The 22,580-nt window shown below is 47.8% G+C and overlaps 1 protein-coding gene across 2 annotated transcripts in view; it reads left to right on the top strand.

The window, feature by feature from the left end:
- The first annotated feature begins 3,382 nt into the window (after positions 1–3,382).
- Positions 3,383–22,580, top strand: part of WIZ (WIZ zinc finger) — a 43,833-nt gene continuing 24,635 nt past the window's right edge. Inside the window, exons 1-2 of one of the 2 annotated variants that reach the window (XM_020969229.2) lie at positions 3,383–3,489; positions 6,407–6,680. In XM_020969229.2, the coding sequence (XP_020824888.1) occupies positions 6,464–6,680 (217 nt within the window). In that variant the 5' untranslated portion in view covers positions 3,383–3,489; positions 6,407–6,463. Of the gene's footprint in view, positions 3,490–5,680; positions 6,012–6,406; positions 6,681–22,580 lie in introns of those variants that run through there. The other variant, XM_020969226.2, reaches the window with a different exon arrangement.

Below are 22,580 nucleotides of genomic sequence, written 5' to 3'. Positions count from 1 at the left end.
GTTAAGGTTTAAAGATTGGGAGATCTGGCCAAGTTCATAGGCAAAGAGTAAGAAACCAGTGCACAAGGAGTGACTGAAGATGAGAAGAGAGGGCTAGATCAATAAGGCAAGCACTCAGAAGAGATGAGGAAAATGGGATCAAGAGAACAAGGAATCGGGTTGGCCTTGGCAAGGACAAGGGTCACTCCTTGTGCCATCTGGGACAAAGGGGACTCCTGCAAGAAGAGGAATGGGAGATGATGGAGGAGTTTTGAAGTGTAGTGTAGGGGAGGAGAGGAAGTTGGTCAACAGAGAGCTTCTATTTTCTCCACGAAGGAGAAAAAGAGATCTGCTGAGATTAAGAGACAAGGAAAGAGGCTTGGGAAGGGAAAGGAGGTTTGGAATAGTAACTGTGGAAACTGACAGCCAATCAGAGAGAAATCAAAGTTGCCCCCAAGTTGTAAGGATCCAAGTGAAATTTAAATCTGAATGGCCTAACTCAGTAGTGAAAGCAGTTGACACAGCAGTGTAACCCTTTCCAGTAGCAATCAGCAGCTGCTCAAGAGGAAGAAGGTGGATAGTAGAGGTAGATGAGAGCTGGGCTTTAACAAAAACAAAGAAGTAAGAGATTTAGAGACAAGCAAGAGATTCACGGGCAGAAGTGTGTGGTTGAACATGTCAACCATGAGGTCAAAAATGGGATGGGAAGGAACTGGAAGTCACAACAAAGACTGAATTAGAGTAAATTAGAGGGAGAGATGGAAGGATTGGATATAGCAATCAGGGAGAGGAGCATGGGGTCATAGTTCTGGAGCTGAAAGGAACCTCTGAGGCCAGTTTCAGAGTTTAGGATCATGAAGATAGCTCAATTAGGGGCCACAAGCGAGAGCAAGGGTTATCTTGATCACACACTTACAGGTAGTTGCTGTGGATTAAAGGCGGAAGTCTTTACAGTAGCTATTTAATAAAAGTTTTCTGAATTAAATGCCCTCAAGAATCCAGAATAGAAGATGGTTTAGTGGAAGAACCATGGATTTGGAGTCATAGGACCTAGGTTTGACTCCTTGCTCTGCTACTCACTAATTGTGTGTACCTGAGCAAATTCTTCCCTAGGCCTGTTTCCCCACTGGTAAAATGAGAGACTTGGACTAAACAATCTCTTCAGGTCCCTTCTACATTTGAATTCTAAGATATGCCTTCCTCATCTGAGTGCCACATGGCTCTGGGCTCGTGAGAAAGTGGATGAGCTGAGAAACAGGATTGGTACTATAGCCAGATTAGAATAGTGTAGAGTCCAAGTTTTATAGAACAAATCCTTTTATTAAGGGGATTTGTTCTGTGAAATTTGGATTCAAAGGGCCACACTTGAGGACCTAGAAGGGCCACATGTGGCCTCAAGGCTGTAGGTTCCCCACCCCTGCTTTAGACCTTATAAACTGGGACCCACTCTGGGAGCTGAGCAAATTTTCTTTTTATTTGAATTCCTAATGACATTTCCCTGATGACACTTCTTAGAATCATAGAATCTCCGAGCTGGAAGAGATCTCAGAAGTCACTGATTTCACCTTTAGCCTAAACAAAAATTCCTCTGCCATTTATTTGGTGAGTAGTCATTTAATCTTTGCCTGAAGACCTCCAGCAATGAAGACTCCTGGAGGGAAGGGGGTTCAAGAGACTTTGGGGCAGCTCTAATTGTTAGGAAGGCTTTTCTTACAGAGAGGCAGCATGTAGTGGTCTTAAGAAGACCTGGGTTCAGAGAAGAGAGGGGGGAGAGATAGAAGAGAAGGCAGACCAGGTGAAGGGGTATTCAGAATGCATGCCATCTTGGGGTGGGGGGAGGGGTGAGAAATTTGGAACTCAAAAACTTGTGGAAGTAAATATTGAAAACTAAAAATAAATAAATTTATATTAAAAAAAAAAAAGACCTGGGTTCACAACTAGCCTTGGATACATTCTGGCTGTGTGACCCTGGGCAAGTCCCTTAAGGTCTCGGTGAAGACTTTAAATTTCAAAACAGATGCAGCCCTTCCTTGGGAGAGAGTTTCTATGCCAATGAAATCACACACACACACCACACACACACACACACACACACACACACACACACACACACACACACGGTTCAAGAATTAAATTTAAATCTGCCTGTCTGCAATTTCCCCCTGCTCTCCCCTTCCCCCAATGATCCCAGTGATGTGTTCTGGGACCAAGCAGAACAAGTCCAATCAGTCTTCCTTGTGAAACCCTTTCCAATACTTGAAGACAGCCCCCTTTGTTTCTGGTGGGATGTGTTCCCTAGGTACTGATGGAATGGAACTCTCGTTCTAGGATCTGAGCACTCTGAGAACCAAGTTCCGTCGCTTCGATGTAGAACCACTTCTCAGATTCCTTTTTGAGGTGGTCTTCTTTCCCATTAGAATGTAAGCACTGGAGGGCAGGGCATAGCTTTTCTTTTTGTTTGTATTTGTAGCCGCAGCCTTTAGCACGGCACCAGACACACAGTAAGCATGGAACATAAATGCTTGGAGGCCCCAGTTGTATTAGATGACACTTAAGAGCTCTCCCCACCCCCATCTCTAAGTTCGGGATCCCCACGTCCTCCTCGCCTTCCTCCATGGGCTCCCTATGTGGTGACCGGACCTGATTACAAGAGTCCAGACGCGGTTCTGAGCCAGGCAGAGGGAGGCAGGAGCACCTCCCTGGACGGGCGCACGATGCCTTTTGGTTGCCATGTGCCACGTGATGACTTTCCTACATGAAGGAGGGGGGGAAACTGAGGCATCCCCCCCCAATTCTGCTGTCATTGTAACAGATGCCATATTTTTGGCTTTGGGAAAAACAATTGGAGGGGGGTACGCAGAGAGGACCAGGTACCCCTTTTTAGACCCTTGGAGAAAACCCAGACAGGGAGGAGGAGGGTCCAGGAGGCTGGGTCTGGATCTGCATCTGGAGCTCAAGGACTTGGTTTTGAATCCCGGCTTGGCCACTTACTTGCTTCATGACCTTGGGTTAGTCACTTCCCTTCCTCTGGGCTGCACTTTTCTGCTCTGTAAAATGAGAGGGTTGGACGATCTCTTAAGGTCCCTTCCAGAGCAAGGAGCATCCTAAAGTACAGCGGCCCCTTTAAGTCGGCAGATGTCCTAGCCACTCCGAACATGGCGTCGTGCTACCTGCCACACCCCTTCCCTCCCTCCTACCCCAAAGGGAAGCCGCGGCAGCGGCTGGGGTGGGGGGGAAGGGGGAGAGTGGTGACCCCGACCTCCCCAACATGGCGTCACGACGGGGCTGTCGCGCTGAGGTCACGGCGGCGCGCCGGGGGGCGGAGCGGCCGGGCCGCGGGGCGGGAGGGGGCCGGGGGAGAGATTTAAAGGGACAATGTCCCCGGCGCGGCGGCGGAGGCCGCGGGACCGGGACAGGCGGCGGCGGCGGCAGCGGCAGCGGCAACGGCAGCGGCGGCCGCGTTGAACGGAGTCCGGAGCGCCCCGGGCCGGCCGGCAGCGCCGCCCTGCGGTGAGTCTTGCCCCGGGACCCCCGCCCGCCTGGTCCGACCCGGCCCGGCCCAGGGAGCCCCCGACGCTGCGGGCGGGGCGGGGCGGAGCCGCCGGGGGAGGGAGAGGCCCCGGCCCGGGCCCGGCCCCGACCCCGTGCCCGCCCCCCCCCGCCCCTGCTCCGGCCCGGCACGGCCGGGACCCCCGGGGGCCAAGGGGCGGGGGGCTCGAGGGCCCGGGGGCGGGGCCTGGCCGGGGGCGGGGCTGGGGGGCGGGGTCCGGGCAGGTGGGGAGAGGGGCCAGCCGGGGCCGGGGGCTGGGGGAGCCCCGGGGCAGGTGTCCCCGGGAGGCGGGGCCGCTTCCCCCTCGGCTGGGGGCTGGGGGCTGGGCCGCACTGGGGGCTGGGGTGGGCCCGGTCCTGAATCTACTCTCCCCTGGGGCAGAGAGCCCGGGAGGCCTGGAGCCCCCGGGAGACGCGGGCCTGGGTCCTCGGACCCCTCCCCCCATCTCTACCTCTTTCCCTTTCCTTCTCTCTTCCTTCCTTTCCCTTCCCCCTTCTTTCCCTTCTTTTCTCTCTTCTTTTCCTTCCCTTCCTTTCTTGCTTCGCTTCCTTCCCTTCCCCCTCCCTTCCCTTCCCCTTCCTTCGATCCCCCTTCCTTTCCATCCTTCCCTCTCTATCCTCCCTCCCCACCTTTTTCTTTCCTCCTTCTTTCCCCATCTTCCCTCCCCATTCCTTCCCTCCCCTTTCTTTTCTTGCTTTCCTCCCTATCTTCCCTCCCCCTTCCTTTCCTTCCCTCCCTCCCTAACTTCCCTCTCTCTTCTTTCTTTGCCCCTTCCTTTCCTTACTTCCCTCCCTCCCTATCTTTCCTCCCCCTTCCTTCTCTCCCCCTTTCTTTCCTTCCTTCTCTCCTATCTTCCCTCTCTCTTCCTTCTCTTACCCTTCCTTTCCTTCCTTCCCTATATCCCCTCTACCTACTTTCTCTCCCCCTTTCTTTCCTTTCTTCCCTACCCTTCCTTCGCTCTCCTTTCTTTTTTCCTTCCCTCCCTATATTTCCTCTACCTTCCTTCTCTCCCCCTTTCTTTCCTTCCTTCCCTCCCTATCTTCCTTTCCTTTCTTCTTTCCTCTTCCTTCTCTATCTTCCCTCCCATCTTTCTTTTCTCCCCTTCCTATCCTTTCTTCCCTCCCTTTCCTTCCCTGTCTTCCTTCTCCCTTTTTTCTTTCCTTCTCTCCCTCTTCCTTTCTTTCCCTCCCCTTTCTTTTCCTTTTCTCTCCCTCCCTCCCTATCTTCCCTCCTCCTTCCTTTCCTTCCCTCCCTCCCCATCCCTTCCCTCCTCATCTTTCTTTTCTCCTTTCCTCCCTATCTTCCCTTCCTCCTTCCTTTCCTGTTTTCCCTTGCCCTTCCTTTCTTCCTTCCTTTCCTTCCATTCCCCTTTCCTTTCTTCCCTCCCTATCTTCCCCCCTAACCCCTTCCTTCTTATTTTCCTCCCCCCTCCTCTGTCTTCACCCTCCCTCTCTCCCTTCTCTTCCTTCCCTCATCCCTTGTTTCCTTTCTTATCCCTTTTTTCTTCCCTTCCTCTTCCCTCTCTTCTCCCTTTCTTTATTTCTTCCCCTTTTCCTTCTCTCCTCCTCTTCTCTCCTCCTTTCTTCTCTTTCCCTCTTTGTTTTCCCCTTTGCACCTTCTCTTTCCTTTTTCCTTCTGTAGACTTAGGATACTGAAGAGATAGTTACAGGTGCCAACCTGGCATAGCCCAGCAGTTATCGGGTAGTATGGGTTTGAAGAGACAGTGCTTTTGCTGCCTCAGCCCCACCACCCTACCTCCCCATCCCCACAGGCCATCCAGGCATCATCACCCAAGGAGCCAGAGTCTCTGAAAGTCTTGGCCCTGCCAATTCCAGAAATGATGATGGCCTCCCAGTACCAACTATGCCCAGAGAACCTGGAGCCTACTCTCTAGCTAATTGTTGCCCTTCTCCTCAGAGAAGAAAGCTTGCTTGTCCCTAGATTGGGGCAGGAGACTATGTATCTTAACTCTGCCTCTTTAGCATCTTCATGGGGCACCATTTTTCTTCTCTTCTGATCCCTTGCTTTTGGGCCAGGATCAGTTGAAAGCCAAGTCCCTTATTGCCTGGACCTATTTTTCTGACACAAGGACAGTTATCAGGGAATAAGGACTTGGGTCTGCTTAGGCCAGGTTGGGGATGGCCCTTTGGAGCTCAGTCGGGGGTGCTCAGCTTTCCTTAGGTAATACCCAGGGATGTGCCAGGCCTCTGGTCCTGTGGGTTCTAACCCCAAAATAGGGAATGGAGACTCCCTGAACCATGAGACTGGGAGGAGGGGGGTAGTTCTGCTAGCCTTGCCCCAGGAGTCCTTAGTAATCTATACTGCTTTGCCTGTTCCCTGTTCTCTTCCCCCAAAACCACCCCTCCCTCCCCCCGTACCCCTCCCTGGCCTCAGTCAGTGGGCCCCATTCCTCTCTCTTCCCAACCTGTCTCTTGAGACAGTGCCTCATTCCTGTCCTTCACTTTCTGCTGTTACCTTGAAGGTATTTATAGGAAACTGGCTCAGATCCCCCCACCCCCACCCCCCGGCTAACTCTTTGTTTCTGGACCAGTGAGGCCTCCTGCTCTTCTCATCCTTCTTCCGGGGCCTCCTGAGTCTGACCTCTAATCTGCTTACCCACTGGCATGACATTGGGGCTGGGGGTACTAAAGTGTGTCAAGGGAGGGTAGATGTCTGAGGACTAGGGACACAGGAAAAGCAGAAGTGGAGAGAGAAGCCTGGAGTCCTAAGGGTTTCTTGCTATCCCTTTGACCAGGAACTTTTTCATCTTTCCCTTCGGCTTCATGATCTTGCTGTGTTCTATCCCTCTGCCTTGTGGGTCCCTGGGAGCTAGCTCCTTCTCTCCTTCCCTAAGCGTTCTCCATTCTCTCCTGCCAGATTCCTGGTGAGCTGGATGCCCGTTCCAATGTCTTGCTGAGCCTCCGGAGCCCAGGGATGGAAGGCCCCCCTGGGGGGGGCACAGCCCCACCACCCAGGCCTGCTGCCCCTGAGAGACCGCCTAGCCTGGTCCTGAGATCAGAAAGTGAAGAAGATGTGGAAGCTGAAGATGGTGAGGAGGGTAGCCCTGTGGCAGCCCTGTATCCAGCCAGGCCCCCTGGTCCCAGAAGCATGGAAGGCCTCAGGGATCCCCAGGATAATGATGGTGTTGCTGGTAAGGGGGTCTAGGGGTACAGTAACCAGGAGAGCATGGCATGCCTCCAGCTGGGAGGTGACGGGAGGAGGGGGGATGGCACCTTGTTAGGCAGAAATGGCTTTGGTTCCACAGGGATACAAGGCAGAGCAGGAATGAAAACCTAGCTCTGCTTGTTGGCCTGCTCAGGAAGAGTGGCCCCATCTGAATCCTTGCTCCCAAAGTCTGGGGGTGAGGGTGGTAAGTGAGAGTTGGTCTGTCTCCTAGCTCCCATGGGAATCCTCCTGGTCATGCCTAGTGATGGCTCATGTGACCTTTAACCTGCCTTATATCTATGGTCCATGGGTCTTTGTTCTCTCTCTAGGGCTTCTTGCCTCTCTGTGGATCTCTAAGCATATAGCATAGACTCCCAGGGGTTTGCTCCCCTTCTTTCCATCCTGCCTTTCAAAAAGACTGACTGCTAGCTACACAGTGGGAAACCAGGGACCAGAGAAGGGAAGGGCTATTGCTAAGGGAAGTGAGAGCCAAGTGTCTGGACTCAGCTGGGTCAAGGTACCTGGGGCTAAGCTGGGCCTAGGCAAGGTCTGGTGTGTCTTCCTTCCTCACTGAATGGAGGGGCAGGGGGGCCAGGGCTGCTGAACTCGTAGCCTCTGATGGCTGGATGGCTGGGTGTGTCCCCTTGCTTATGCTTCAGTTTACTTAACAGGAGGGAGACCAGCATTGACTGACTCCTTCACTTTGGGAAGGCTCTCAGTGGGAAATGCAGCAGTCCCTTCCATAGGAAGCCAGGATGCTGGGGTCCTGGTTTCTGCCTCTCTCCAGGTCTCACCCCCCTATGTCTGAGGGATCTCACAGAACTCTTCTTCCTGACCTCACTTGGGAATTCTGGGATAGGGGCACCTCTACCCCTGTTGAACCCATCACAGCCCGGAGAAAGTCAATGCCGCTTACAGAGAGGCATCCAAGCTCAGGGATCCCTGCCAGGGTTGGGGGTGGGGGACAGGAGAGCTTTAATCCTCTATCCCCAGCAGGGTTTTCTACTCTGCTGTTCTCTACCTATTCACTCTTTGGTGAGCTCACCCTAAGAACTCCTGTCTGCAGCCCCCGTCTTGGTCTTTGACTAGCACCCCAGGCCCCCGTACTACCAGTGGTGTGTGAGTGTGTCTTTGTCTCCACGATTTTGGCTCTAAACTACCTTTCTGGCCTCGTGTCATACTGCTTCTGTCCTTCATACATTCAAGTAAGCCGGACTGCTTTCTGTCTCCCCTTCTCCTGCCCTCTCCCACCTCCTGGACTTTGCTTCTCCTGTCCTCTGCGCCTGAGTTTTTCCTCCTTGGGAATTACTCAGTCATATACCTCTACTGTGCCTTTTGTTCAGTATATTTTGTGTATCCGCTCTGGGCAAGACCCCGCTTTCAAGGGGCTTATGATCTGATGGGAGGGAAAGCCATGCCCAGGGTGTGCTGGTAAATTTTAACAACCAACTCTGGGAGGAAGAGGGAGGAGAAACACATACTTTGAAATTTAATCTACATCATTAACATTTTCTCCACTTTCTTAAGTCTAGATGATCAACAAAACAATAAATCAAACCCTGATTTGCTGATTTCTGAGGTATAAATGCTCACACGGAAAATTTAATAATTGGCAAGAGCCGGCTTGAGCTGGCTCCAGCACACCCCTAAATATGTACACATGTAACTGTGACACTCAGGAAAGTGGACAAAAGGGCAGAGACGAGTGATCTGAGCAAAGAGGAGGGGCTGGTTATTGGGGGGGAAGGGGAAGGGGTGGGATAGGGAGGGCTTCAGTGGGTTTTGAAAGGAGGTAATTGGATTGCAGTGATTCAGAGTTTAATGACTGGAGTCGGGGTTGGGAAGGGATGCTGCAAGCACAGGCACAGAGATGAAATCAGAGGATGGAGAACTTGTACCCCAAAGGGCACCCAGGATGGTAAAAGGCCTGGGGACCATCCCATGCAAGAATCAGTGGAAAGAAATGGATGTATTTTTGCGTAGTGAAGAGAACACGAAAGGGACAGGGTTTGAGGATGGCTGAAGACCTGCCCAGTGGGGAGTGCTTAGGCTCATTCTGCTTGGCCTCAGAAGACAGAGCTGGTTGGGGGCAATGGCAGACAGTCACTGAAAGGTAGATTTGTGTTTGATGTGAGGAGAAAGCCCTAAGGATGAGAGCCCTTTAAAGGCTGAATGGATTATCTTAAAAGGCAGTGAGTTTCCCACTGGGAGGTCCCTACGCAGGGGCTGACTTGTCAGGGATGTTATTGAGAGGACTCCTGCTTAGGAATGGGTGGGACTGAATGCCCTCTGAAGTCTCCCCAAGCTCTGAGATTCTAAGCCATTCTCTTTTTCCTGGAGCGTAGAATACATAATAGGGAGTAGCGTGGGATAAAAGGTTGGACCACTTACGTGACACCAGATTGAGGAGGGCCTTGAATTCGAGGACCAATTCAATTAATTAAATGCTTTATTAAAGTACCTCCTATAAATATAATATTGCCCTGTTACTGCTGGGCAAGAGATAAAGCTTAGAGAAGACAATGTTGTGCCCTTAGGGAGTTTTCAGTCCAGTCTGGGGCAAGGCACTAGCACAGATAGCAAGAATATCCAGTATTACATGATAGGCATGGTAGAAGGTACAAACAAAAGGCCATGGGAGGTCCTGGAGGGCAAACTATGCACAAGGGATAGGTAACTAGGATCAGAAGTTTATGCTTTCTTTGATAGGCAGTGGGGAACCACTGATTTCTGAGAAGAGTAGTATGTTGTAGATTTCTTTTGGTGATTTCTAAGTACTTATCTCTGAAGAAAGAGGACTGGGCTCTCTGGGTCCCTTGTACAGTGTTGGAAACTGAATCAGTGACGAGGGAGGGTCCTAGGAATCAGTCCTGCCGAGCAGCAGAGAGAGAAATGGAGCTCCAAGAGTTGATCAACAGCAGTGATCCCTCCCTGTCTTTTCCCATCTTTTCAAAAGATTTACAATCGCCTGAAAGTCTCTGATGCTTCTCTTGTGCTCTGATGCCCTTGGGAGCCCATGGTGGAGGGAGGAGGGGCTTTGGGGTGACCTGGGTTCAGGAAGGGGAACAGGGACCTAGGGCCCTCAGGAGGGAGTCCAGCACCTTGGCTCTTGGCTCCCTTGGCCTGTCTCATCCCCAGGGTCAGTGACTGAGTGTGCTCAGTCGGCTCCCATGGTGCCTGCAGCCAGCAGAGCTTCCTTCCCTTCGAGTGGGGCCGGAACTGTGGGCCTCTACAGCTCAGGCAACCTAGCCCAGCTCAGCACCAAGGAGGGGGTAGTCAGTGGACATACAAGAGTGGCTTTTATATGGCTAGCTTCCCAGAGCTCTCTCTTTTCCTGATGCCTTTCCATCCCCCCTACCCCGCCCCTTACACATACACACACCCTGATCACTGCCTTGCCTGGCCCCTCTTTCAGCCAACACCTGCCCTGCCAGTCTTGTGGGGTCTATAAATAGGCCCTAGCCCCGGGAAGATTCCATGTTGCCAGCTGCCCTAGGTGCATCAGCCCCAGAAAGCTTTCTATCTGAGCACCACAGCTCAGCCCAGATACTGAGGCATTCTCTTCCTTCTGTACCAGATTCTGGGGAATCTACTTCCTCTGGCCTGACAGCCTCTGTGTGCTTCATCTATATATTTCTGTTATTTCAACACATCTTGCCTGCATGGATGTTCTACTTTAAATGATTGTCTTCAGTAGCTATGACCCTGTAAGCCCCCAACTTCCCAATGGGCCAGACTCCATCTGAATGACAGTTAGGAGTCTATTGGACTAGGCTTCCCTGACCTAACCTTGTTTATCTCTGGAGTCACAGAATGTCAGAGGAAGGGGAGGGGCCCTTAGAACACAGAAGATCAGAGCTGAGAGGGCCCTTGGAACACTGTCAGAGCTGGGAGGGCCTTTAGGACAGAGAAGGTCAGAGCTTGGAGGGCCCTTAGAACAAGGAATGTAGGGAACTGGAAGGATCTTAGAACACAGAATGCTAGTCCTGAGATAAAACTTGGGACACAGAATGTCATAACAGGGAGGGCTGTTAGAACATGGAATGTCAGAACTGGGAGCACAATTAGCATATGGAGTGTTAGAGCTGAGAGAACCATTAGAACAAGGAATATCAGAACTGGAAGGGACCTTAGAACAAGGAATGTCAGCAGGAAGGGCTCTTAGAACATGGAATATCAGAGCTGAGAGAGCCTTTAGAACATGGAATGTAGACAGGAATTTCAGAGCTGTCAGGCACCTCAGTACACGGAATGTCAGAGCTGAAAGAGCCCTTAAACAGGGAATATCAGAGGAAGATGCTTAGAACATGGAATATTAAAGCTGAGAGAGTCCTTAGAACATGGATATAGGAGCTGGATAGGCTTTGGAACATGGAATGTAGGAACTGGAAAGGCCTTTGAATGCAGAGCTGGGATGGATTTTAGAATATACAATGTCACAGCCAGGAGGACCCTTAGAACAAGAAGTGCCACTAGAAGAACCCTTAGAATATGAAATGTCGGAGTTGAGAGGGCCCTTAGGATATAGAATGTCATAGCTGGGAGGCACCGTAGAACATGAAATGTCAGAGATGGGAAAACCCTTAGAACACAGAATGTAAGAGCTGGAAAAGTCTAAGAACACTGAATGTCAGAGCTGAGAGGGTCCTTAGAACATGGAATGTAGGTGCTAGAAAGGCCTGAGAACACAGAATGTCAGAGCTGAGAGGGCCAATGGAATGTTAAATGTCAGAGCTCGAGGTGGTGCTTAAAAGCCTGTAAAGTCAGAGCTGGGAGGGTCAACTGGAAAGACCCTTAGAAAACATGATATCAGAGATGGGAGAACCTTTAGAACATTTAATATCAGCTAGGAGAGTCCTCAGAACAAGAAATATAGGAGCTAGAAAAGCTGAGTTCTGAAAAAGTTAAGTGAGCCATGTGGCATGCTTGGCTCAGTCCAGAGAATCTAGGACTTGGAGTCCCAGGATATGTACGGGCTTTAAATGTCAGGCTTTCATATTCTTTTTTTTTTTCCCCCACAATCCCCATGAGTTTGGGCAAGTCCTTTAACTTCTCTGGATCTTGGTTTCCTCCTCTGTAGAAGGAGGATGGGCCTGGGTTTGGGGAGGGATTAGCCTGGATTACCTGTAAGGCCCCTTCCGTCTCTGAATCCAGGATTTTATACTCCTGTGATTCCTAGTCTTGTGTTCTTTCACCCCCACCACTGAGGGTCTTTTCAGAACAGAGACTAAGTGGGTTCCATGTCCTTGCAAGGCTCCTGGGAGGTGGGGGATTGGCTCCTTCCCCATTGAATCCTTCGAGCTCTGCCCAGTGTGGTCTGATAACCTGATGTTACAATCAGAGTCCCAGCATGATGTTTCTTTGGCTGCAGGTCTCTGCTAACCTGGGCTTCTTCTTGCCAGAAATAGGGAGATTGCTGGAGTGAGAGGCTGTGGGGTGCATGGGAGGAAGGCACCTGTTTGCTCGGAATGAGAAAGAGATGGGAGGGGAGGGCATAGTTACTGATACAGTGCCTACTAAGTGCCAGGCACTGTGCTAAATGCTTTTTTTTAAAAAACAAATATCTCATTTGAGATGCTAGACTTAGACATTTTGACTTCATTCTTTGTCCTGCCTCACTGTGATAGGGTAAGGAGACTGGGTGAAGGAGAATTCCCTTCCTGACCTAGATATGGGCTCATATCAGAGAAGGAGTCTAGGACTTGTCATCCTAGAAGGTGTAGGCTTTACTTGTTGGGTTTGAAGAAAGGAAGAAGGTTCCAGGGCCTTAGGGGAAGGTTCAGGTGACCAAGGCTTTGTCTTGCGGAACCTTGGGTTTGGTTCTTAGCAATGTTTTTGACTTGGTGTCTGACCATAGACGGTGTTCTTTTAGATTCTCAAAGGATAGGTGGTAGAGTTTGGAGGTATATGTGGGGTTAGGATTTTATGGAATGATCCAGTGGAAAGAACCCTGAGCTGTGAGTTAGGAAGCTTGCAATCACTATTAGGTCATTGAGATGTTGAATAGATCAGTTTGTTTCCCTGGACCTCAGTTTCTCTATCTGCAAAATTGAGAAAGGATACTTGCTTTCATTGTGAAGGGAAAAATAGGAGATGAAAATGATTCTTGCATGTATATGGTCCTGCCGGCCCAGGACAATTCCAAGGCGGACCCTATCAGTCTACCTGAGGATTTCCGCTCTTTTCCCTGGTACCTGTTGGCTCCCTAGCAAGTCTGGCTGCACCGGGAGCCCTAGTTCCTCCACCCATGCCAGAGGAAGGCGGAGATCCCTTTGCTTCTGTTTGGGGGGTGTTGGTACTATGCCTGGGATGATCCCTGACACCACTCCTCATAACCTATGTACTGTAGAGGTTTACTGGTATGTTTGTGGCCATGAGTTCCATCAGTGCAATCAGTACTGGTCAGTCACTCAGGAGCTGCTTGCATCTCTATGGCCCTTTAAGGCATTTTTCTCACAACAGTCCTATGAAGGGAGAAAGTGCAAGCATGGCATCTATGACCCTGGACAAGTCACTAAACTCCATGCCTGAGTTTCCTCATCAACAAAATGAGGGTGTTGGGCTCTCTGTCCTCCGAGGTTCCTTCCTGCTCTAAATCCATGATCCTGTAAATCCAAGGTGAGACAACTTGCCTCCCATCCACCCCCAGCCCTGAACTAGGGTTTCAAAAGGTACAGTGTGCTCAGCTGGGAGGTAGGCGAGCCAGTCTCTGGTGACTCTGCGGGGCTCCAGGGGAGACAGTTGGATAGGTGAGGACAGGAAGTCAGACTGGGAAGATAGATTGGTACTGGGTAATGAAGGCTTAAACACCAGACTCAAATTCTGCCTTCTGCAAGTGGTTTTTCCTGGTGTCTCCCACTCCTAGGGCCATTTTCACTGGGTGTATCTTCTGTGTAGCCTACATAGCTACTTGTATGTTGTCTTTTCCATTAAAATATAAGTTCCTAGAGGGCAAGGACTGGGTTTTTGTCTTTCTTTGCCATTCCTGACACACATAGGCACTTAAAATGCTTGTTGAGTGACTGACCAAGGACTTGAAAGTCAACATAATCCAGTAGAAAGCCCTGAACTGACAGTCAGAAGGCTCTGCCGCCAACCAGCTGAAGGGTCTTGAATAGTCCAATAAACACAGTTCAGTAAACATGCACCAGGCCCCTAGTTGTGGGCAAGGCATTGGGCTCAGTGCAAAAACAAAAGGCTCCATTGATGAGGGCAAGCCACTTTCCCCTCTGAGCCTCAGTTCCGTTGTCTGTAAAGTGATGAAACTGGACTAGAGCATCCTAGAACTGGAAGCTGGCATCATGGGACCTGGGTTCAAATCCCTGCTCTGCTGATTATTTCAGTACCCTTGTCACCTTGAGTAATCACTCAGTTGGCCACCACTTATTAGGCTCCTACCATATTCCAGGGACTGGGGATACGCTTCAAGATGCTTCCATTCCAGCTGGGGAGACAGCAAGTCCCTATATAAGTACAGCCAGAAAAGAGGGTAACTGTAAGGCCCTAGCCACTTCCTCTGGGAGGGAGGCCACTGGCAGTGGGGGCGAGTCACTTACCTTCCCTGTTTCCCAGTTTCAGGAGGGAGGTAGCAGTGTCCTGGAAAGATTGTTGGCCTGGGAGTTTGGAGAGCTGGGTTTGAGCCTTGGCTCTGATGTTCATCAGCTGTGAGACATTGGGCAAAGTCTTATCTCTCTAGGCTTCAGTTTCCTCATCTGTAGAATAGAGATAATTCTTATACTACCTTGGTAAATCTTAAATGGCTATAGGAATATGCATTGCTGCTACAGCTGCCAGTGTTCTGACATTTTTACTGGTCTCTGGGCCCCTGCCAGTCCAGGTTTCCACTGGTAACGTGTGTCTAGGAACTTCTTCTGTACTTTCTCAGAGAAGAGCCTGCAGGCCCTGGTCCTATGGCTAGAGCACTTCCTCAAGGCACCGGGGAATAGAGGTCATTTCCCAGTATACTCTGTGGGTCCCAGGCCTTTCTGTAGCACTCTGAGGGAGTGGGAATGGGGTAGATTGGAGCCCCAGGTTGATTCTCTTTCAAAAAAACCCTATCTTCGCTTCTCCCCTCTCACTTCCCACCCCTGAGCATAGTGGAGCAGCTTTGGACTATGTCCTGGTACTTCTTGGGTGGCCAGAGACTCGTCCACTCAGTTTTTTGAGAGATGAGAGATTATGATGTTAAGAAGAGAGCCTATTTCATAGTGTCATAATGGGGAGCCTTTGCCCTTGTGCTGTTTGCTGTCTAGAAAGGAGAACTCATATTTTGATAATGCTTTAAGGCTTGCAAAGTTATTTCCTCACCATAGCCATGTGGTGGACAAGGCAGGGCAAATATTAGTATCCCCATTTTGTAGATGAGGAAGCAGAGACTCAGAGGAGTTAAATGATTTTTTCCAAGGTGTTATAGCTAAAAGGTGGGAGTCTGATAGATGGAGCTGCACCTTGAACTCACAAAGCACATTCCTGGTGTCTGAGTCCAAAACCAATGTGTTAAAAAGCTGTAAAACAAAATGTGATTGTGAAGGCTGATGGGGACAGTTATTATTGACTGGGAGATCATGAAAGATTTCCTGGATGAGGAGGCATCTGAGTTGGTTTTGTTTTGTTTTTTTTTTTAATCAATTTGTGTTGATATCTTTTGTATTTATATCACCTACCCATTGTGTCCCTCCACGTCCCAAAGAGCAGTCACTTATAACAAAGAATAAAAAAGAGGAGAAAAAAAAAAGGAATGCAACAGAACTGTCCAGCATATTGAAAAACATTTGAAATTCCATGCAGTGTTTCACACCCATGGTGTCCTCTCACCTCTGTGAAGAAGCAGGGGAAGGTGCTTTCACATACCTCTTCTTTTGGGCCAAGTTTGCTTAATACAATTTCACATCATTGTTTTGATTGTTTTGTTGTTCCTTCCATTCATATTGTGGTAGCTATTGAATATATATTTTTTTCTCATTCATTTTCTTTACTTTGTGTCAGTTCACATAAATCTTCCCATTTTTTTCTGTGTTCATCATATACATAATTTCTTACAAAACAGCATTATTATTCCATTACACTCACGTACCACCATTTGTTTAGCTATTCTCTAACCAATGGACATCTACTTTGTTTCCAGTTCTTTGCTATCACAAAAAAAAATGCTGCTATAGATATTTTAATGTATATGGGTTTTAAAGGCTAGCTAAAACTTGAGCCAGTAGATATGGGTTGGGAGCACATTCCAGGCATAGGAAACTGTCTCACCAGCTAACAACGTCTGGGGCCTACAGGTGGAGGGAAATAGTCCAAACTTGGGGTGGGCTGGAAGCAGGAACATTCATTGCAGTGCTCCTGGGCAGGAATTGGAAGGGAAGAGGGAGGTACAGTGGCGAGGAGGAGAGAGCGCCAAATGGAGAGTTGGAGCACGTGGGCTTGAATTCTAGATCTGCTATTTATTATTTCTGTGACCTTGGTCAAATGGCTTAGGCTCCCGGATCCAGTTTCCTCATCTCTAAAACCAAGGAGTGAGTTGAAGTCCATAACATCTAAGGTCCTTTCCATCTCTAATTCTGTGATGCTATATCTGGCCTTCATTGGGGTGGGGGTTAGCTGTGTGGAGGCCTTTCCTTCCCCATCTAGGCATTCATTCTTCTTGCAACAGGGCAGCACAAACCCTGGTCAGTGATATCACTACCAAACAACCACAGTGTTTCCAGTTCACTGTCAAGACAGCTGCCATATTGATTATGCCCTAGGTTCTCATGTGAGTGAGTTTCTATCAGGACCAATCTAGGCAATGGAGCCCAAGGCTGCCCCTCAAATACCTCCTTCCTTGTACCCATGCTGTCACTTTCTTCTCCTTTCCTTCCTTCATCCTCTCTCCCCACAGTAGCATCATAGAATCTTAGAGCCAGAAGGGGCCTTAGGGGTCATCAAGTCTTAATGTGGTCATCACTCATCTCTAGGTTGCTCATTTTTTCTGGGAAAGCTCATGGGTTCCCAAGGGCAATGGATGGAATCCCAGAGAGGGGTCTTTCCTGAGCCCCTTCCCCTCAATTCTGGCTTTGCCTTCTTGCTGGGGTGCTTCTTCTCTATCTTTCCTCATGGGGCCATATGGGCAAGCTTCCCTGCTGTGGCTGCACTCTGGCTGTCCTACTGTCATTGCCCGATAATACCTTAATCCCTTAACTCTCAAGTGCTCTCAAATCCTTATTGTCTCCTTTGATCCTCAGAATAGTTCCATGAAGCAGACAAGGCAGCGGGGGATCTCACTTCTGTTTTACAGATGAAGAAACTGAGGCTCAGAGAGAGGAAATGACTTAGCCCCCTAAGCTGTTGAAGCTGGGTGGGACAAGAGCCATATAGGCCAACCCCTTGTCTTTGCAGATGAGGAAACTGACCTCATAGAGGGGAACTGACTTACCTAAAGCCACACAGCTAGTTTAATGGAAGAACTAGGCCTTGAACCCTCGAACTTGGATAGCTTTCTTCCCAACCTATGTCTTTCCCTGTGACTTTGCTGCTTCATATCCCTTTAGCCCCAGTCTCTGGGGTAGATGCTTCTTGTCCTTTCCTGCCCACTTGCTGCAACACCCCCGACCTTTCCTTGTCCTTCAGCCATGCCCTCCTGCTTTCCTCTTGTCCCCTTACATCTGGGCATTGGTCATTGAGGTGAGACAGTTTCCTGTGCCTGGAATGTGCTCCCAACCCATATCTACTGGCTCAAGTTTTAGCTAGCCTTTAAAACCCATATACATTAAAATATCTATAGCAGCATTTTTTTTTTTGTGATAGCAAAGAACTGGAAACAAAGTAGGCTGAGGAAGGGAACAGGAATTGCTAGCTCCTGGGGCCTGAAGTACTGGGCCACAAGAACAGGACTGGATCCAGCCTCTCCTATTCAGCCACCCAAAGCTAGCTGCTTCCCAGCCCAGAACCTTCTCTCCCTGACTCTCCAAGAAGTCTGTCTTCCCATGGAAAACACCCTAGATTTAGAGTCCAAAGGTCAGAGGCCTGGGTGTCCTTTGAATCTGTGCCTTCCCACTGGATAAGCTGTTGGACACTAGCAAGCAAATCCCTTAGCATCTATGAGCCTTGATTTCTTCATCTGTAAAATGAGGCAAAGAGTATTGCAGCACATACTATACAGGATTGTAAGTGTGTGGAGCACTTTGAAAATGTTAAAGCCTATACACGTGAGTTTTTTTTTTAATTTTATTTAATATTTTATTTTCCCTCAGTTACATGTAAAAACAATTTTTAATGTTTTTTTAAATTTTGAATTCCAAATTCTCTCCTTCCCTCCATTCCTCCCCTCCCCCTCATTGAGAAGGCAAGCCATTTGATTCAGGTTATACATGTGCAATCATGCAAAACATTTCCATATTAGTCATGTTGTGAAAGAAAACAGCCTCAAAAAAAAGAAAAAGAAAGTTTAAAAAATATGCTTCGATCTGCATTCAGATTCCATCAGTTCTTTCTCTAGGGGACAGATAGCATTTTTCATTATAAGCCTTTCAGAATTGTCTTGGATCATTGTATTGCTGAGCATAGCTAAGCCACTCCCAGTTGATCATTGTACAGTATTGCTGTTATTTTGTATAATGTTCTCCTGGTTCTGCTCATTTCACTTTGCATCAGCTCATGTAAGTCTTTCCAGGTTTTTCTGAAAGCATCCTTCTCATCATTTCCCACAGTACAGTACTGTTCCATCATAATCACATACCACAGTTTGTTCAGCCGTTACTCAATCAATGGGCATCCCCTCAATTTCCAATTCTTTGCCACCACTAAAAGAGCTGCTATAAACATTTTTATAGAACTAGGTTTCTTTTTCTTTGGTCTCTTTGGGATATAGACCTAGTCAGTGGTATTGCTGGGTCAAACGGTATGCATTATTTTAAAGCCTTTTGGCCATAGTTCCAAATTGCTCTCCAGAATAGTTGAATCAGTTCACAACTCTAGTGTCTCAATTTTACCACATCCCCTCCAACGTTTGTCATTTTTCTTTTCTGTCATATGAGCCAATCTGATAAGCATGGGGTGATACCTCAGAGCTGTTTTAATTTGCATTTCTCTAATAAATAGTGATTTAGAGCACTTTTTCATGTGACTATAGATAGCTTTTATTTCTTCTGAAAACTGCCTGTGTGTATCCTTTGGCTGTCAATTGGGGAATGACTCTTACTTTTATATATTTGACTCAGTTCTCCATATATTTGAGAAATGAGGCCTTTATCAGAGAAACCTGTTATATTTTTTTTCACAGTCACGATGACTGACTGTATTTTCCTCCATAATATTTCCCCCTGCTTATCCTTCTTTCTCTATCCTTTCACCTTGTCCATCCTCCAAAGTGTTTTGCCTCTGACCACTGCCTTGCCTAGTCTGCCTCCCCTTCTATCAGTGCCCCCTCTGCTTCCCCTCCTACTTTCCCTTAGGGTAAGATAGATTTCTGTACTCCACTCTGAGTGTGTATGTTACTCCGACTAGTTCATGTGCTTTCTACCCAACCACCTCCCCCATCTTCCCCTCCATTATAAAAGCTCATTCACATCTCTTTTATGTCAGATAATTTAGCCCATTCTGCCTCTCCCTTTCCCCTTCTCCCAGTGTATCCCTTCTTTTCACTCCTCAATTTTAATTTTTTAGGTGTCATCCCATCATATTTAACTCACACTTGTGCTCTCTGTCTATGTATATTTGTTTTAACTGCCCTAATGATGACAAAGTTCTTAGGAGTTACAAGTATCATCTTCCCAAGTAGGAATGAATGTGAGGAGTTTAACCTTATTGAATCCCTTATGATTTCTCTCTCCTGTTTACCTTTTTATACTTCTCTTCGGTCTTGTTTTGGAAAGTCAGATTTTCTATTCAGCTCTAGACTTTTCATCAGGAATGCTTGAAGGTCCTCTGTTTCATTGAATATCCATTTTCCCCCCTAAAGAATTATACTCAGTTTTGCTGGGCTGGTGATTCTTGGTTATAATCCTAGCTCCTTTGCCCTCTGGAATATCATATTCCAAGCCTTCTGATCCTTTAATGTGGAAGCTGCTAAATCTTGTGTTATACTGACTGTGGCTCCGTGATACATTAATTGTTTCTTTCTAGTTGCTTGAAAAATTTTCATCTTGAGCTCTGGAATTTGGCTATAATATTCTTGCAAGTTTTCATTTTGGGATCTCTTTCAGGAAGTGATCAGTGGGTTCTTTCAATTTCCATTTTACCCTCTGGTTCTAGAATAACAGGGCAGTTTTTTCCTGATAAGTTCTTGAAAGATAAGGTCTGGGCTCTTTTTTTCAGGTAGCTTAATAATTCTTAAATTATCTCTCCTTGATCTGTTTTCCAGGTCAGTTGTTTTTTTCCAGAGATATTTCCTATTTTTTTCCTATTTTTCCATTCTTTTGATTTTGTTTTATTGCTTCTTGATGTCTCATGGAGTCATTAGCTTCCATTTACCCAATTCTAATTTTTAAGGAATTATTTTCTTTATTCAGATTTTGTACCTCTTTTTCCATTTGGTCAAATTTACTTTTGAAGATCTCTTCCGTGAATTTTTGTACATCTTTTTCCATGTGGCCAATTCTGCTTTTTAAGGCATTCTTCTCTTCATTAGATTTTTTTGTGCTTCTTTTACTATTGGACCTGTTCTGTTTTTTAAGGTGTTTTTTTTTTCTTTTTTTTTTTGTGTGTGTATGTGTGTGTGCTTCCTTTACCAAGGTGTTGACTCTTTTGTCATGATTTTCTTGTATCACTGTCATTTCTTTCCCCAGTTTTTCCTCTACTTCTCTTATTTGATTTTTCAACTACTTTTGAATTCCTTCGAGGAATTCTTTTGGGCCTGAGAACAATTCACATTTTCCTTTGGGGGGCTTTGGATGTAGCAGCTCTGATTTGGATGTCTTCTTCTGAGTTTGTATTTCGATGTTTCCCGTCACCATAGTAACTTTTCGTGGCCAGGTTCCTTTTTTGTTTGTTTGCTTTTGCTCATTTCCCCAACTTATTTCTTAGCTTTTAACTTCATATGAAAGTAGAGCTCTGCTCCCACGATGGGGGGGCACTGCCCCAAGCTTCAGGATCTTTGTACAGCTGTTTTCAGAGCTAGTTCTGGGGGTCTCTTAAGTTCCTAGTTTTTCCGAGGAAGTATGATCTAAGGAGAGGCATGTTCATTGCTCCCCCGGTCTGTGCTCTGGACTCTGAGCAATCACAAGCACTCTTCTCTGTTCCAGAACTGTGCCAGGGTCCCCGCTCCCCTGTGGCTGCACGGTCCGGTGTGCTAGTGTACTCGTGTTCCTCCTTGCCCTGGGACTGCGACCCAGGGCTGCGGCCTGCCAGTGCCAGCAAAGGGAGTACTGTAATTTCCTTCTGACCAGTCGTCTTGACCCCCTTCCCTTCTGTGGGCTGAGAGCTTTGGAAGCCACCACAGCCGATTCGGTCACTTTCAAGGCCTGCTGTTGGTTTCCTGGGGCATGGCCGATGCTGTGCCTGGAGTGCGCTCCACTCTCACCCAGGTGTAACAGACCTTTCCCACTGACCTTCTAATGTTTTAGAACAGAAATTTGTTTCACCCCATCATTTTGTGGATTCTGCTGCCCTAGAATTTGTTTGGGGGCACTATTTAAAGTTGTTTAAAGGGGAATTTGGGAGAGTTTAGGGGATTTTCTCCACTATCTTGGCTCCACTCCCTCCACATGAGTTATTATTGATTATTAAACAAGCTAGTCTTCCTACCCAGCAGCTGGGGCAGCTCACTAGGCACAGTGGACATAGTATCAGGCCTGGAGTCAGGAAGACTTGCCTTCCTGCATTCAAATCTGGCTTCAGACACTTACTAGCTGTGTGATCTTTAACAAGTCATTTAATCCTGTTTGCCTCAGTTTCCTTATCTGCAAAATGAGCTGGAGAAGGAAATAGCAAACCACTCCAGTGTCTTTGCCAAGAAAACCCCAAATGGAGTCACGAAGAGTTGGACACCACTAAAAGAACTGAACAATAAAACTACCCACCCAGCCTGGGACCCCCCAAAGGAACAGCTCTTCTCTCCTGTGCTTAGAGCATCTCAGGCTTTATTCTCTGACTTTCTTCTCAGTTGATCCTAAGCCTTTCTTTCACATATTCATTCTTTCTCTCCTTTTTCTTACTATTTGCTCTTCCCTATCTCTCCTCTTTCTAATTTAGTTTCCTTTGATCTGTGGTTTGGTTGGACCATCATGCCCTTCAGGCTTTTGGTCTCTTACTTAACCCCAAAGCAGATAATCATAGGCGGATAATTTGAGTTTTTTGTATTTCTCTAGCTGACTCTCTTAGAGAAATAACAAGGTAGATAGTGAGCTGGACTTGAAGTCATGAAGACCTACGTTCAAATCTTGTCTCAGATATTTCTTAGTTGTATGACATGGGCAACTTAGCTGTCCTCTGTGCCTTAGTTTCCAAATCTATAAAAAAGGGATAATAATAATGCCTAACTCACATGGTTGTTATGAGGAACAAATGAGACAGTAAATGTAACAGCTCTCTGTAAACCTTTAAGTGTCACTTATCATCATCATCATCATCATCATCATCATCATCATCATCATTATAATCATCATCTTCTGCATTGTATGATGAACTATCTAAGGGAAAGTAGGCCTCAGGGCCTGGCCTCTGGCATGGCATGACCCCAGGGAAGGATGCCAACATTTAAATAAGGGGTGAGGTTATCCCCAAGCTGATGATGTCCGGGGCTGGGCACCCATCAGGACCCCTCTGTCTGATACATGCCTCCTTGAATATTGATCTGTGCTTGCCGCCTTTCTCAAGGCTGAAGAAGAAGCTGGCAGTCTGCCAGATGGGCATAGATTAGACATGGCATTTTAATGGAAGAGCCAGAGCAATATGGAAGCCGCAGTGTTTAGAT

The sequence above is a fragment of the Phascolarctos cinereus genome, unplaced genomic scaffold, assembly GCF_003287225.1.
Source record: "Phascolarctos cinereus isolate Bilbo 61053 unplaced genomic scaffold, phaCin_HiC Scaffold_4;HRSCAF=312, whole genome shotgun sequence".
Taxonomy (NCBI): Eukaryota; Metazoa; Chordata; class Mammalia; order Diprotodontia; family Phascolarctidae; genus Phascolarctos; species Phascolarctos cinereus.
Note: the sequence above shows the minus strand (reverse complement) of the source record. Positions and strands in the feature narration are given on the sequence as shown.